The sequence below is a fragment of the Lepidochelys olivacea genome (assembly GCF_965140295.1).
Source record: "Lepidochelys olivacea isolate rLepOli2 genome assembly, chromosome: 11".
NCBI classification, from domain to species: Eukaryota; Metazoa; Chordata; order Testudines; family Cheloniidae; genus Lepidochelys; species Lepidochelys olivacea.
The window spans coordinates 65443348-65461370 of NC_140421.1; the positions used below are offsets into that span (position 1 = coordinate 65443348).

Genomic DNA, 18023 nt, shown 5'->3' on the forward strand with positions numbered 1-18023 from the left:
AACCGCTGCAGTAGAGCACATGGTAAGGAGACAGAAATTCTATTCTATTCTGAGGAGCATTTACAGGAGAGAGAGAGAGACAGAGGGAGAGAGGAACTCCACCCAGTCTGAACACAGACAAACCCTGGACTCCCAACTCTCAGATGAGGCCAGATCAGACTAGTATAGGGGGCATTGCCAGGCTTTTTGTTGTTTTCAAAGATCGGTTACTCAAGAGCTTTTAAGAATAGTCACTCTGGATTCCTTGCTTTGTTTCCAGGTACTGCCTGGCTTAAAATAGAAGCCCAGAGAGCCCTCAGCCTAGGAGCAGCATGTGTGAGTGGGAGGCTCTGAAGCACTGGTTTCAGGGTCTCGGGTAGCTGAACTGCAGAGTCCCATCCCCCAAGGAAAGGCCCAGGCACAGGGTCTAAGCCTGGGAATGTGCCTTACAGACAGAGAGCTAGAAAGAGTGATTAGACTCTGCCCAGACCCAGCTGGTTTTGAAGCACATTGAATCCAGCAATTAAGTCCCCTCACTGTAGGATAGCATCATCAATTCAGAGGGGTACTGGGCCAAGTTGTAACACCTAACCTCTTTCACATGTGGATTTCTCCAAACATCTCGCTAAACTTGATCCATATGCACGCTGCTTATAAACCAACACTCATTAGCATGCAGTATTTTAAAAAGAAACAAAAAAACTATACTGTGAGAAAGTATTAAAAAGCCAAAAATAGTACAAAGCACCCAGAGACGATAATCATATACGACTGAAAGCAGCTAAATCGGTGTTACTAATTTAGAGCTGGTTTGCCTCATCAGACCAATTTCAATGCAGTATAAGAATCCAAAATACCCTCCACTTGGGTGGGAATGAATCAATAAGAGTGCATTTAACTTTTATAGTATCCTGCTTCATTTTGTTGCTGTAGCAACATCTGCCTGCAAAGTTAAAGGCTCACTACAAAAAGCATTCAAGTGTGCGTTATTTTTATAACATCAAAGACCACAAACAACAAAACATTGAATTGCCTGAGAAATGTCAGTAGATGAGATATTCATGCCCTGATTTCATAATAGGTAATCTGTCTGCACCAACTCCTGTTATTTTTTATCTTAGTTTGATAAAATCCACAAATCACAGATTGCTTATACAACTGTTACGTGATAACAGACAATAAAACAATAGAAATGAGCTCATTACAATACCAACAATCAATCTTTTCTGACAACTAGCTCTAAGCTGCAAAACGGGGCCCTACAAAATGGGACTGTCTGCCTATAAGACATTTCATTTCATATACATTATAAAACAATTGTCATATAAAAACGTATACTATATTACACACACGTACGACTTGGTATGGTATGAAGGGTATTCTTTGGCATGAGTCACAATGACCACTTTACTCATCAGTGATGAAGTCAATGAGTTAAGCAGAAAATACCAAGTGCTAATAAAATCTTTATACCACCCAACGCTATCATGTATTCTGTACATATTAACAAAAATTAGAAAGTTATTTTAAAAATTGATTTCTCTTTTTTAAATGACTGTTTCCCTCCATCTGCAAAGCCACATTATTTTCACAAGCCCAACCACGCACACTTATGAAGACAAGAACTTCTTTTAAAGCCTATACAAATTTATTTTAAACAGTTTTTCTACACATAAAAATGTCACTACTTTATACACTCTGTTCTCTCATGACATGACTAACGTCCAATTTCCCGGACAGAGGCGGCCGATTTCTGGGAGCCTTCTTATCCCCTATAGCCCACATCTCTACCTCCTAGACTATTATATGCCCTACTACACACTATCCTATGTTCACTTCCATACCTCACCAACCCTTGAAGTCTCCTTGCCCCAGGGACTCTTGCTCCTTCTCCATGTTCATGGTCACAAGCTCTTCTCTTCCATTCCTCCCCTTGACGTCTCCTCTTGATGTTCCCTGACTCTCATTCCCCATGCCATTTAAAAAGGGTGACATTTTCTAATATTGATAATTATCAGAGTTTAAAGGTTGAGCTGTATAGGAGAGTATATGGACGGAGAGAAGCTGGGCATTAATGGGAGCCACAGAGTCATACTACACAGCTGGGGAGCTGGGATGGGTGGCAGAGGCCAATGGTACCCAGGCTTCCTGCTTAGCCTGGTGCCAGGCCCTAAACCAGCAGCCTCGTTCTATGGACCCCTTCCCATTTCTCCAAGTCCCAAACTCCATTCCACAGTGAAGGTCTTACACTTTGTATTTCATTTTTAACCGTTTCTATTTTTTTCCTCTTTTATTGTTATTAATAGTATCATTAATAAAAACAGAACTAATTGTGGAAATGAGTACGGAGTAGGAGAAGAGGTCCAAAAAACAGGGAAGATGGGCTGGGACTTTGGGAACTGGGCAGCACAGTCAATGACTCAGTAAGAAGCCCTGCTGCCAAGCCCAGCTCCCCAGTCCTTGTGAATTCTGCCTCCCTAACCTTGCTGCTCTGTCCGGCTCTTCAAATGCCCAGCTGATGTCCTTGCCAGCTCCTCCCACTGTCTGTTTTAAGACCAGTTTCTCAAATGAGTGGCCACCTGCAGCCACCAGGGGCTTTTCTTGTGGCCACAGCCTTCTGGGCAGTGATTTGGGAGAGGATGGTCTAGTGCAAAGCAGCAGCCCCTCCACCTAGATACCCCAGCAGGGATTGTACCCTGCACCCCTCCAGAGATACAAACAGTGAGGGAGCTTGGGCTTCGGGCTTCAGCCCTGGGGTGGCAGAGGGCAGGCTCTGTCCCCTGGCCACAGGGCTTTGGGCTCCATCCCCAGTGCCAGTGCTCCAGTCTCTGACTCTGGCCTCGGCTGGGCAGCAACAGGTTCTGATTCTAGTCCCCGCCCACCCATCACCCCAGCCGCCGCTGCTATCTCTGGTCCTGGGCTTCGGCCACAGGGCTTTGGGATCTAGCCTTGATCCCCGGCTGTGCAATGGTGGGCTCCAGCCCCAGGCTCTTGCTGTGGACTTACCACTACCACCACCCCGCATTGCTCCTGACCCCCGCTGCTTCCTCTAGCCCCGGATGTCAGCCATGCAGCAGCAGGCTCCATCCCCTGGCGGGGGGCTCGGGCCCTGGCCCCATCCCCGGCCTCAGCTGCACGGTGGTGGGCTCTGGTCCCAGGCTTACACCCCATTGCCCCTGACCATCCCCACTGCCTGCCCCTCATCCATTTCCCCCATTGCCCATGCTGCCTCCCTACCCACCTCCCAATCCACCTCCCAAGTCCCCGGCTTGCCCCAGTTGAGTAAGTCTGCTATGAAAAATGATATTAAACATACAAATATCACTTTTCACAGTAGCAGACTTACTAGCTAGCACATCTTTTAAAAAAACACAACAACAAAAAAGACAAGAATGTGCAAAGAACCTTATTTGTGTTTCTATTCTGTTTAAGTCCAATAAAGACTGGGTGACCAGACGTCCTGTTTTTAGGAGGAACAGTCCCGTATTTCAGCCCTCCTGCAGGTGGGCCTACTCTTTCTTAAAAATGGGCAAACTGTCCCATATTTTCTGTCTCGCCCCCATCAATACTGACGGGTCCTGCTGCTGGTCAGATCCCTGCTTGCCAGCCACTCACCCACCAGCAATGAGTGGCGGGCTCCAGTGACTGACGATAGGGGTGGGTGTGGAAGGCAAAGCTACAGCTCCTGCAGGGCCGGCCACTGCCCCTGCTTGTCCGTCACTGCAGCCCCCACTTCCTGCCAGCTCTCGGCCAGCAGGTCCTCGCCCCGTCCCATTTCCGGACCACACTGGCTGCACGCTGCAGTGGCTGGTGTGTGCGGATAGGTGCCAGGCAGTGGCCAGTTACGGGTCACCTCTGTTGCCCACCCATATGCCCTTTAACTTGCACCCCCTCTCGCTGTCCTCTCCCTGCTTTGCCCCTTCACCATCACCCACCCCCTCAGCTCCTCCATATCCCCCCCGGTGGGGTGCGTCCCACTCCCAGTGCTGTGCAGAGAACCAGCCCCTGGTCGGACACTCAGCTCACCAACAGCTTGGCTGGCAGGCAGGCTTCTTCCTTCCCCCCACTGCCTCTGGCTGGGCCGGTGCCCCAGGAAAGCCCAAGACCCTCCGGTATGTGCCAAAGCCCCCACAGAGCTGGCATGGGGAAGCCTATCCGCCCCTCAGCTCTGGAGTGGTGGGGAGAAGCGATTTCCAGCCTGTTCCCACCCCGACCCTGCAGGCTCCACAGTAGGGTCCCAGGCAGGGTCTTAGCACCCTCTTCACCCGCTCCATCCCCATGGCACCCTCCCCTGCTGAGCCACCTCGCAGGCCGGGTTTGCTGAAGCCCCTGAGGTCCCTGGTGCACAATGTGTCCTTAGGGTTTAACCCTTTCTGCCCTGACTGTAGTCGTGGGACAGGTGGTGGAGGTGTTAGCTGCCTTTCAACACTGTGCAGGCAGGAAGGGACAAGCAGCTTCCAGCCACAGGGGAGTGGGAAGAGATGAGCTCTGCAAAGACATGGTCCAGGTCATCCCTCTCGTCCCCTTCCCCTCCCGCCTGCCCCGCGACTGGAAGCAGCTTCTGTCCTTCCTTCCTACACAGTTCCAAAAGGCTGCTGCTGGCCACATTCTGGTGTGAACCCTGATAGAAATCTGGGGAGGGGGGCCATGTGACCCTGTGGCGCCCCCCCACATGTTGCCTCAGGATGACGCAGCACCAGATACCAGGAGAGGCGGGTCTGTCCCAGGGGCTCAGCCAGACATGGATGGCGGAGAGCACCAGGCAGGGAGGGTTGGATCAGTTGGTCACCCCTCCCATCCCTGTGTGAGAGAGATATATGGGAGTGAGTGAGTGTGTGTGTTTGTGCCACCTCTGCCCATGTGAATCCTAAAGCCTTAAAGATAAGACAGTAAATAAAAAGCAATACTGCATAGTTCGATTCTTTTTAACAGTGGCTCAGTCAACTTGATGTTAATTTGAACGTTTGTACTGCATAGTTCTGATTGATTGCCGTTGAATTCACTTGAATACGAGTAATTTTACCAGGTGTCCCGTATTCAGCATAGGGAAATACAGTCACCCTAAATAGAGACAACTGTACATTATTTTTATTGAGTCTTCAGAAAACCCTACATAAATAAGTTACAATGATTTTTACATGTCTACAGGCATATTTATTTCTTTTTCCTAAAGTTAATTAAATATTTTCGGAAAAATTGTCTGAGCAGCCACCAAAAAAATCTGTTGTGAGATCCTGTCCCTCCATATCCACTGAAATAACACCTGTGGCTTTGCTTTGTCACAAATTCTTGGTACAGGAAAGTAAAGGTCTCAGCACCAGTAGTACACAGTCTGGTTTCCCTGACAAAGTCGACCAGATGGACTCCCCAACCCAGGTTTGAAGCATCCATTCCTATAAATGGAAATTCAGATGGCTGTCAAAATACGACTCTGCAAAAGGATATTGGAAATTAACCACCACCAGATGTGGAATTCTTGAATTTGCTATGGCACTCTCAACCGTGCTAGTAAATTGTCTTTTCCTGTTCTGAAACTGATGGTTAGCCAGGATTGCAGAGCCCACATTCTCAGTAAGAGAAACAGACTCACATATGTGCAGGAGGCCATAAGCCCAGAAGACTCAAAAGGTTATTTTCCATGCCATGAGGTTGCACCTTTATTAAAGCTATGTATTTTTGACTCTCTCTCTCCTGGTAGGAAAGCAGCCAACACTATAGAGTTGACAGCTGCTCCTATGAACGTTAGTCTCTATGTCTTAGTGAAGGAAAAGTTCTATGCAAAATGAATTGGGAATTCTCCCAACAAGGAGATTCAACAAGATTCTTGATTTAGTCCTAAGTGGACTACAGGATCTGGTCCAAAAGGTTAATAATACAGCTGAGCTGCTCATCAATAGCGACCATAAAGTAATTAAATTTAACATCCCCGGGAGGCGTGGGGAGAGTAAAAGAAATCAACCATAGTAGCATTTAACTTCAAAAAGGGGGACTACACAAAATCAGGAAGCTAGTTAAATGGAAATTAAAAGGAACAATCACAAGCCTGAAATGCCTGCAAATTGCATGGGAACTTCAAAAACACCGTAATACAGGCTCAAACTAAAAGTGTGTGTCTGTATGTCATAAACCCAGAGGAGGACCAAAAAAATGCCACCATGGCTAAACAGAGTAAAAAAAGGTAGTTAGAGACAAAAAGATATCTTTTAAAAATTGCAAGTCAAATCCTACTTAGAAAAACAGAAAAGAGCATAAATTCTGAGAAGTCAAGCGTCAAAGTATAATTAGGCAGCCAAAAAAGAATTTGAAGAACAGCTAGCAAAAGACACAAAAATTAAAACAGCAAAAACAAATGCAAGACCACCCGAAGCAGGAAGCCTGCCAAACAATCAGTGTGGTCACTGGACGGTCGAGGTGCTAAAGGAGCATTCAGGGAAGAAAAAAAGAGCATTCCTCCACTGTGGAGGAACTAAATGAATTATTTTGCATTGGTCTTCACTGCAGAGGATGTGAAGGAGATTCCCACACTGGAGTCATTCTTTTTAGGTGACAAATCCAGAGAACTGCCCAGATTCAGGTGTTGATAGAGAAGGTTTTGGAATTAAATTTAGTAGTAGTTAGTCACCAGGATCAGATGGTATTTACCTAAGAGCTCTGAAGAAACTCAAATATGAAGTTGTAGAACTACTAACTGGTATGTAACCTATCACTTAAATCAGCCTCTGTACCAGACAAACAACAGATAGCTACTGTGACACCAATTTTTAAAGAAGGCTCCAGAGATGATCCTGGCAATTATTTCAGTACCATTAGAATTCCTTGAGAGGGTCAACAAACGTGGAAAAGGGTGTTCCAGTAGATATAATGTACTTGGACTTTCAAAAAGTCTTTGACAAGGTCCCTCACTATAGGCTCTTAAGCAAAGTAAGGAGTCATGGGATAAGAGGGAAGGTCCTCTCATGGATCAGTAACTGGTTAAAAAGAGAGGAAACAGAAGGGTAGGAATAAATGCTCAGTTTTCACAATGGAGAGAGTGTTAAACAACTGGGTCCCCCAAGAATCTGTATTGGGACCAATGTTGTTCAACACATTTGAACAACATTTAATAAATGATCTGGAAGAAGGGGGAAAACAGTGAGGTGGCAAAGTTTGCAGACGATACAAAATTACTCAAGATAGTTAAGTCCAAAGCAGACTGCTATGAGTTACAAGGGATCTCACAAAACTGAGTGACTGGGCAACAAAATGGCAGATGAAATTCGATGTTAATGAGTGTACAGTAATATATGTTAGAAAACATAATCCCAACTATACATACAAAATGAAGGAGTCTATATTAGCTATTCTTCTTTGAGTGATGGGCCCTATATGTATTCCAAACATGGGTGCGCATGTGCGCCATGCTCTGAAAGATTTCTGCAGCAGTGTCCATTGACCTGCATGTGTGTAGTATGTCACCTCAAGCTCCAGGCAAGGTTATATGAGGATGTGCGGGGCAGCGCCCCTTTGGTTCCCTTACTGCTGCATTGTTAGAGTCAGAATCCTTGTTCCTCCGTGCTCATAGTTTGTCTACAAGAGTGTTCTCATCCGTTCCAGTACTGTTCATTATTTCTCTTTGTTTTTCTTGTATAGTTAGTTATTAGCATTAGTGTAGTTAGTTCCCCCTCGCCTCACTTGGGACCCGCCCCGACTTCATTGGGAGACTATGCCCTTCGTTCCGGGATTAAAAAACGGTGCTTTGTGCCTTCACTCGTATTACTACTCAAGAAAAAGATCTTGGAGTCACTATGGATAGCAGATGTAAACATCTCCTAAATGTGCAGCAGCAGCCAAAAAAACCTAACAATGCTAGGCACCATTAGGAAAGGGATAGATAATAAGATGGGAATATCATAATGCCACTATATAAATCCACTGTACACCAACACCTTGAATTCTGTGTGCAGTTCTGGTCATCTCATCTTAAAAGAGAATTAGAAAAGGGGAACAAAAATGATTAGGGATATTGAACAGCTTCCATATGAAGAGAGATTAAAAAGACTAGGACTATTCAGCTTGGAAAAGAGATGACTGAGGGGAGATAGGGCAGAGGTTTATAAAATCATGAATTGTGTGGAGAAAGTCAATAAGGAAGTGTTACTTACCCCTTCGTATAACACAAGAACCAGGGGTCACTCAATTAAATTAACAGGCAGCAGGTTTAAAACAAAACATAAGGAAGTACTACACACAACACAGAGTCAACCTGTGGAACTCATTGCCAGGGGATGCTGTGAAGGCCACAAGCATAACATGGTTCAAAAAAGAATTAGATAACTTAATGGAGAATAGGTCCATCAATGGCTTTTAGTCAAGATGGTCAGGGATGCAATTCCATGCTCTGGGTGTCCCTAAGTCTCTGTTCTGTTCAATCTCTCTGAAGTATCTGGCATTGGCCACTGTCAGAAAACAGGATACTGGGCTAGACAGATCATTGGTCTGATCCAGTATTGACATTCTTATGTTCTTCGGAAGAAACTCACTGAGGAGACTGGGCCTTGACAAACAAGAGATTTACCCGTATCCCTGGGCACCTTAGATGGGCCACTATCACCACGATGTATTTGGTGAAGACTTGAGAACCACATTGAAGCACAAGGATTGTGTGCCTACCCAGAATCTGAGGTACTTCCTATGTTTAGCCCTGACTGAAATGTATCAGAACATATTTCTGTCAAAAGCCTAGAATCAATCTTGACAATTTATAAAAAGAGGAACAGTGGCCAGCTTAACCATACAAAACCTGAATTTCCACATGATTTTGATCTGGGCTTTCCGTTATAATAAAGTTTGAAGACTCACCTGTTTAATTTGAGATTAGAAAATAATGGGAGTGAAAACCCTCTGGAGTCATCAGTCAAAGGCAAGAAGCCTTGGAGAAGTGACTAAGTGAAGGATCAGTTTGCACTGGACAACTGCCCAGATCCATGTTGTTATTTCGTAAGGGTGGAAGAGAGAAAGATTGAGGAGGGTCTGTTTGCATCTTACTTCTTCCTATGCTTCAGATCTGATGAAGGCTCAGATCATGGTGCCTGTTCTTTAGATTTTTTCCCCTCAGGCTCTGAAGGCATTTGGTGTGCTGGTCCATCTAGACATTTTCTCATGACGCACACCACCATCTGCATCAAAATATTGTAGGACACCACAAAACAAGAGGCAACAGAATGGTCAATGACTATTCTAGAACAGGAAATGGATGATATCCAGATCAGAACTGCACATAGCACGGACAAACACCAATCTGGAATTGTGCAATGACTGACACAGACCTAGCTATCTTAAGCCAAGCACCAACCTACTAATCAATTTTAAATGTTGTTTAACTATAACCTATCAAATAAATAGTAGCATTTAGAAAAACAGATAGTCTGCAGTGCGGTCAGGATGAATAACGGTTCAGAGACTCCAATGCTTAGTGGCAGGAAATGAACTGAGAACAGTTGGAGACTAGATCCTTTATATACCTTTTCCCAGTTTGGATCCATGGAGGGGTGCATGCCACATGTGCAAGCCCAACAGTCATTGTTTTCTACACAAAGAGGAGTTAAGATGCATGCTCCCAACAGTGAGGATCTGTCAAGAGTGTGTGCGCTCAAGTCCTCAGGACTTCATTTACAAGGGGAGGTTACAATGAATTTCTCTTTGTTTACTCTTTCCACCTGCTGGCAAAAGGATATGATGTTGGGATCTGCATTAAGCAAAGCTGGAAAAATACCAAAACCAAGGCTCATTCTCATGCAAGTTTACCTCTTTAATGTTAATGAGCTGGGTACAACTCACAGGGCAAATCTTACCCTCTCTTCAGACACAGATGGCTTTGTCCAGAGTTAAACAGTAAGTTTTTGTTCTAATGGGAAGGAAGGATACAGGGAGCCTATATAGAGGGTTTGCAACCCCCACAATTCTGCAAGTGCTGCCTGTGTACCATAATGAGGGATCAGGGGGAGAATGGAGTCACTGACTCAAACATTAGGGGTATATCTACATTGCAGAGGGGAGTGATCCTTCCAGCCCAGGTAGACAGACTTGAGCTCCAGCCTGGGCCTCAACGGCCACACTACTAGAGTGAGTCTGCCTACCCGGGCTGGGCGGCTTGCTGACAGCTGCAATGTAGACACACCCTAGGTGGACCTACCAATCAAACCCTCCTGCACCCAACGGAGCTCACAGGGGTTGCAGAAGCTGCTACAGCAAAGCTCTGCTACCACTCTGTCACTGGCAAAAGCCTTGGTTCAGGGCAGAACATTTTCCCCTCTATGAATTAAAAGTCAATCCGACCAACACAAGTGGCTTGGGTAGGAGACAGGAATTCAGAAGCTCCAATGTTTGCTTTTCAAATGTGTTCAATTTAGTTTGTATGGACTGCTCTCTACCAGTAGTACTTCACTGCTTTGCAGCCCTCTCATTCTACCCTCTACCCTCTGAAAAGTGTAAATGCTTCTCCAGAAAACAATGCCTGCTTCCATGCTCCACAGATGACAGCTATTACACAGAGTTGGAAGGCGGTGAAAACAGAACTCACTGTTTTGAAAAACACTCCAAATCTACTGTGTCAGTGATTCATTTATTTAGATTGATAAAACAAGAGACACTTGTATGAACACTGTATGTGCCTCCAACAAATACAAGAAACACAAACCCTATAACACAGTTCTACTAAAAATCAGACAGCACAAATAAACCAAATTCCCCCTTCCGCTGTATATCACCCTCCACAATATTTCCCTTTTCACTTTCTATTTCAAACCTCAGTTAAACATGTTGAAAGTTTCTTACATTACTAGCAAACAATAAAAACCTAGAAACCCTACAGCAAGTACATGACAGTGCCCCTCCACCCCCACACAGACACACACATGTTTACATCTTTTAGGCTAAGACATGACAGCAAGACTATACTAGAAGAGTAGTGTACAGCAGAAGGCAAGGAATTTCTCCTCCCTCCCCCGCAAGTATAGTTTAAAATTTGACATATCTCATTCTAAAAAGATAGTTCTGAAAATATTTCTAGAAATAAATTTGTTTAAACAAATCAAAGATAATTTCTGAAATCACAATATTATGGTTAAGGCACAGGACCAGGAGTCCGGAGACTTGTCTTCTGCTCCAAACTTTGCCATAAACACCCTCTGTGACTTTAGCGGAGTCACAAGGGGACTGATTTTCCACAGATGGCAAGTATTCTCTTCTCCCACTGATATCAACAGCAGTTGTGGGTACTCAGCAGCTCTGCAAAAGCAGACTACTAATTTCTCAAGATCACACACCCTCTGTGCTTACATTTTTTTTTTTTTTTGTAAAATAAGGATAGTACTTATCTCAATTTTGTTTTGAAGCTAATGTTTATTAGTACAGTATTTTAAGAGCTTTGAACAAAAGATACAACTTCTAAACAAGTGCAAAATGGCATCACTGACAAACATTTGTCTGCTATTCATTTCACAAAGTAATATGCTATAATTATGCAGGAAAGTAAATTATCAAAAAGATAAATCAATCACTGAATGTTTGCAATATATAATTATGATACCTTAATATTTTTTCTTATTAAAGAAGTGTTTTCATTGTTAACAAAGGAAAGTCATCACATAAAACAGGACTGTTTTCAGACAACATACTCCAAAGTCTAATCAATTACATCACTGTCCTCAGAAGATTTCATTCTGGCACAATAAATATAATTTTAAGTCTGCAATAATGAATGATCATACCTACTGTGTTATTTTTACCCCACTTCACAGCTGTGTTTGTCATATGAAGATTTCACATGTGTGTAATAGTCTGTGGAATTTATGGCAACCTCAGGAACAAAGCTGCTACCTTTAATTAAGTTCAGAAGCAAAAGTTCTCTCCTTTTTATATTTACTACTGTAAAATTACTAGTTTTACTGATTTAACATTACAAAAAAAACTGCTGAGGTTACAGTACTAGCCTGTTCTCAAGAAACAAAAATTACATCACACGGTCACCTACCTGAGAGATATGCCATTGACCAGTTGTTTCTGCTTACAGGACTTGGAAGAGAGAGGAGAGGACGTGGGGGACAGATTGAGTGGAGCAATCAGATTATTGATGATTTCACTCAGCTGAGCACTCTGAAAAACACAGTAGCCGAACTTTTCATTCACACAAAGCATCAATCTAAAAAGTGTCCCCCCACCCCCCATTTAGTATTCTTGATCTAGTTTTCTCCATGATGAACAAGTAAACACAAGATCTCTGTACATATAAAAAATGCTATGCTTGTTATTTCACAAGTTTTATTTTGAACTTTAAAAAACAATACATTATGTTTGTTAGATTCTTGCTGAACCACTGCCAAGGACACAGTTTAGATATTTTTAGAGCAATATATTTAAGAAAAAAAAACCCTTAAATCTGAACTTTTAAGTAACCTGCTTTGCAAAGAACTGCATGTTGAATGCTCCAAGTAAGCAAGTTAAGATGGGACATTCTAAAAAATACCCTCCAGTTTACTTTGTGTTTTATTGTTTCCTCTTTCACAGTAAACAGGAGAGGAAACATTTTAAAAATAGGAAAATGTTACCATAAAAAGTCACAAAAACTTGGCAGGGGCAGTATGGAGCAGGTGTAGTACCTGAAATGACTTATCTCCCTTTTAAAAAGTGTTCTAGTTTTCCCAGTGATGTATCTAAATGTATGATCAATCTTATATTTTCTTTGTTTGACATAATAAAAAGGCAAGTTTTACTCCACATTATCCTAACAAGTTTCCTACAGTTGGTTCACCAACATGTTCCCCTTATATACTTTGTAAGGAAAGGAAAACCTACACCATATTTCCTGGAATCCAATGTGGAAATTAATATTTGGGACACCATGCATCAAAATTCTGTTCTCAGCAATGCCTATTCCACAGAAGTCAGTGGGGTTACTGCGATGTAACTTTTTCACAGAATTGGCCCTATATTTGTTGAGGAGAGAAGGTGAGCAAAGGTTTGGTTTTTTTAAATGTAATGTACTTTCACAGAAAAGTTGCACTCATTTACAGGACTATAATTCTGTGAAATGAGAAACAGTAGCAAAAATGCACTAAACTAAATTGTTAAGGACAAGAAGTTACATGGGGAACTGTTAGAGCTATTGTGCAGAAACCTGATGTTTATTTCTCTGAAGCAAGAGATGGCCACTTTGATTAAATCAAAACAGAATTATAGACACTTCAGTAATGAAAAGTTAATTTGTAAACCTAGTGACCAATTTATTTATTTAAGATCTTAAATTCATCAGCAGCCACTGTTAGGAATGTGAAATATCTTTACGGTTCTGTGAATAAATACCACGTAGCTTGCCCTAATTCTGTAATAGGTCACTTGGCTCCATTTGACACTCAGTTCTTATTTTACTTTACCTGTTTTTCTATGTTTCGTAGAAGTAAAGTAGGGCTGCTTGGTGACATTTCAAAATCGTGTTCCGGCAAGGAATCCTGTCTCTCAAGAGTAGCTTGAGAATTCCCCGTGGTGTTTAATAAAGCTTCTGGGTTTGTCAATTGTGTTTGCTTCTTCAAAATGTCTTTTGGAAGTGGGAATTCTTCTAAGATCACCATCCCCTAGACAACAGCAATTGAAAACAGTTGGTGGACAACAAATTAACCTTCCTAAATCATTTTCAAGTGGCAGTCAACCTGGAACATACCTCTTAAGTCCACAGCAACTCTTTGGAACAGTTTTGAGTATGCCCAGTACATGCAACATGTAAATAATACTAAATGCATTTAAGCAATAGCAAAGCTGTAACATTCATTTTTTTCCTTAGCAGCACTAAACCTATGTGTCATAGGACTGTCTCAGAGCCTGTGCCAAAATTTAAATTAGAAATCCATACTTGATTATATCAAGTATGTGATCCTTTGCCTGATGTTTTAAGATGATTTCCTCTTTATAGGGGAAAAAAAACCCCAGCCTTTGATTTCCAAGTTAGTTAACATCTTTACAGCTCAGAGGTTTACTCTGGAAGTCCTTAAAATGTTCCCTTCTCCCACCACTGCTGCCACCCACGCAAAATGTCAAGGTTTCTCTCTCTAATCCATCAAAGTATAAAACAACACAAACAGCCTTTCACCATAATTCAAGATAAATTGTTTTTTTGGAGTTATGCACTTTCTTGGTTTTGTATTTATGGAGGCAACAATCCTATATAAAATATTTTTCTACGAAGCCCATTGTTCTTCAAGGGCATCTGCAGGAATAAAATAGCCTCAATGTATTTTTGCAGTATCTCATCTGGAGTATAAATACCTTAAAGAGATAAATATCACCGTTCATAGTAATGAACACCAGATGTTTTAAAAAAAACAAAAACAAAAAACATTTTACTTTGTTCTCCAGTTACAAAAATAAAGTGTCAAAAGCATTCAAATCCATTTCCTAAAATAAGACACTGCAAAGTCAAAGACATTATTGCAAAAAGTAAAATAAAACGATAACCAAAACAGAGCTTTGAGACAACCAAACCTATTTCCTCAACTGGTCATGCTAAATGGCCATTAGTCTGAACTTATGTGTTTCTTTTCCATTTAGCAAAGCCTACAGAAACTTGGAATTTGATGGCATTAGCTGGGAGTGTAAATCTGGTACTTAGAGCTATCCAGATATAAATCAGAGCTACTATTCAGTGATGAAAGAATGGGATCTTCCCACTTCATCTTCTCATGTTTTGGTTTCTAGTGAGTGCGCTCACTTAAAAGTTATGGAGGGTGAAGGAATGGTATGGTGTGGAACTCAATCAAGATGCTTCTATAACTTCTAATACCCAATAGGAAGATGGTCTCTGCCTTTGCTGAGGCTCCTGTGATGCTTCCATGTTTATGGTTTTATTGGATGGTCCTCCCCAACATCACACTGACACCGTGAGTCCTGCCTCAGTGGCAACTAGCCCTACAATCTGGAATTAGGATTATTTTTTGAGAAGGAAAACTCGGAGGGACATAAGCAACATGAAGATGCCCTCATCTTCTCGATTCTGTCCACTGTTTCCACTGTTCAAACTAAACAGCAAGTTGTGTACCCAAGAGCAAAGTTAAAAACTGAAGAACTGCTGCAGAGAACCTAGGCGTGGTAACCTACATGTCCACTGAACGGAAATGTTTACAGACATACTGGCCTTACATCAGGCTGGTTCTGGTTTCTCTGTGCTAATTATCAGGAGAAGCTCCAGGTGTGACTAAAGTTTATCCCAAACATAAGTGTACTTGATATGATAATTTGTGGTCCACACAGCCAGAGCAGCTGAAAACGAGGCCTTGTGACCAGGGAAATCCAGTTTCTTCTAATCCTTCTCTTAGGTCAAAAGGAAGGATCTGCCAGCCTTGAATCTCTCTAATGCAAGCTGACAGACTCAGCAGACCTTGGTTCGGAGTGGATGAAAAAGAAAATTCAAATCCTTTTCATTGCCCTTTGTAAAGGTAATCATGTCTCTTTGCCATTCACATCAACAAAAGACTTTTAGAACAAGAGAAAAATACGTAGTTTGAGCCCACTTTGATATTTGCTATGGCAATCTTCCACTTCATTTTCTAGTATGTAGCTTATTTATTACTTGTTTTGTGTGGGTACTCAAAAAGGCACAAAGCATGATTTGGTTGTAGCAGATACTCTGCAAACCAAAAGGAAGACACACAATCCCTGCCCTGAAGAATTTACAGTCTAAACACAACATTCAAAGAGTAGAAGAAAGGGAAAGAACACACAAGCCACATGACGCAGGCAAAAGTCAATTTTTTAGAAACTTTTTTTCACTGGAGTTTTTTTAATGAATATATTACACAACTGGAGTGGGGGGTGGGGGAAAGAAGAAATGAAAGGAGTTAACAGAAACAAGAGACTTTAAAAAAGGAAGGGAGGAAGGGACAAGAGACATTAACACGGGAGGGTTAGGAGAAACAAAAAGGAAAGGGGAAGAGGAATGGAGAGAAGGCAGGAGGGTAAGGAGAGGAGGCTGGCCTGTAGCCAGGGAGACTGTAAGCAGAAATAGTTGGAAAATGGAAGTGAGAGTTGCCACAGAAAAATACAATAAAAAGGATTTTATTTTTTTTTAAACCAACCAAAAAAACAACAAGAGAGAGAACCTGAAAACAAAAGCATTTAGTTTTGGCAACAAAGCAGTTTTTGGTTTTCTGCTGACTTTTTCTGTGTGACTATTTTCCAATTAGAAGAGTCTCTCGGCTCCCTAGAGCCCTGCAGTTCCTCCTCTGAATCCATAAGGGTAGGGAAGAGGGACTGCGTCTTGCCTGGTACCCCTGGATGACAACAGAGTGGGATCTCCCCCATACCACTCTAGTTTAGTGTTCTAGATGTTTCACCTTCCCCAAAAGTTGTAAACGCACATTTGTTTCATATTTTAAAAAACCCCAAATCTTAAAATTTAGAATTAAAAATTTAGCATTAGAATTTGTGTGTTAAGTGTACTATCTGCCAGCCAGGAGATCAAAAAGAAAGAGGTTGTCAATCAGCTTTCATGCCTTTTCATAGCTACTGCCTTGGTACAATATTCAAACTATACAAATCAAGTCCCAAATTATTTTAAAAACTGAACCAGGATGAACAATCTAAATGGTAAAGCAAACAGATATTGACATGCACTAAGTGATATAAAGCCAAATACTGAACAACACTGTTGATAAAAGGGGATGAAAAACTGCACGCGCATGCACACACACACACACACGGATGTTGTAACTAAAAATATAGGACCAAATCTTCCCCTCCGCTTGCAGGAGCAAAGAGAAAATCCAATCTGAGACCACCGACCCAGACGTGAGGGAGGAAGTGTTACTTCCGCAGCATTATCCTCTGGGAAGGGATGGGGCTGGGACACATGGCAACATACAGTACCTCCTACCACTAAGGAAATACATGATTAAGAATACTGGCTCTTAGTCACTGCCATGTTGTATATTTCTTCCCAAACCCCACAGTCATGCTGATAGGCGTGGGGTCTGAAGGGGTGCCCCAAGAATAAGTGCAGAGACAGAGGACATCCATAGAGGCACTACATGAATTTCAAGAGTTCCACGAGTGGACCTCCTTGATAGTTCCACAGATGGAGAGGGGCAAGGCAAGCCCTAGAAACTCTTTCCACCACCACCACAACAGGAACAATTAGTGAGAAGGAACTTGCCAAGTTTTTGGCTTCCTATGCAGGGAATGAGTTGGCTGGCCTACAGAACTGAAGTGCTAAGAATAGCATGATTTAGCATAACATTCCTGAAATATTATCAGAGTTTAGCAACCTTGAATTCCTTACTTTTTATTTCAAACCTGTACAAACAAAACAGTTGGTATCATACTGTAATTCTAACTAGCATTTGACATATTCAAAGCACTGTACAAACATTAACTTATTAGTCCTCAAAATATTTTTGTATAGTAGGCACAAAAAATTACTGTTTTTTTTTATAGATCGGGAAACTAAAGTCATTTCCCTAAAGCCACAGTGAATCAGTGACAGAGCAGGGATTGGAACTCAGGAGTCCCTGACTCCCAACCCTGTGCTCATGCCCTCTAGATCACCATGCTTCTTGTTTCAGACATCTTCTCATTAACCTTTGTAATTCTTTGCAATACTTTGCCTGGATACCAGAACTGTTTAAAAAAGAAAAAAAGAAAAATTACTGGAGACACTGTACATGGATTATTTGAAAAGCCTACTTATGAGCACACAGACAATACCTTGGTGGCACGTATCTGCCTGTGAAGGTCAGTTAGTTGTTGGATTTTGTATTCTAACTCCGAAATCTGGGCTTGAAGCCATGTCCAACGGCAGCCAACTTTAGCTCGGTCTACAAGCCACTTCCATTCAGAACTATAGTTGCTGTGAAGATGAAGAAATACTGGTTAGTCCAAGAATAAAGACAAGCACATTTTAACAAATGTACTTTCAACTGCTGCAAGCATCTCACTTGCCTTCAGAGGACATCTAATTAGGATAACACAATTACAACATCAACATCTCATTTCCTTAATTAAGAACTGGTACAAGTTTTTTG

General features: G+C 42.2%; 1 protein-coding gene across 3 annotated transcripts in view; it reads right to left on the minus strand.

Moving 5' to 3' along the window:
- Nucleotides 1-18023, minus strand: part of KANSL1L (KAT8 regulatory NSL complex subunit 1 like) — a 97250-nt gene that overhangs the window by 48551 nt on the left and 30676 nt on the right. For all 3 annotated transcript variants that reach the window (XM_084643395.1, XM_084643394.1, XM_084643393.1), the window contains exons 3-5: nucleotides 17707-17848; nucleotides 13389-13586; nucleotides 11990-12111 (exon numbers count right to left, since the gene is read on the minus strand). In XM_084643395.1, the coding sequence (XP_084499521.1) occupies nucleotides 11990-12111; nucleotides 13389-13586; nucleotides 17707-17848 (462 nt within the window). The remainder of the gene's footprint in view (nucleotides 1-11989; nucleotides 12112-13388; nucleotides 13587-17706; nucleotides 17849-18023) is intronic.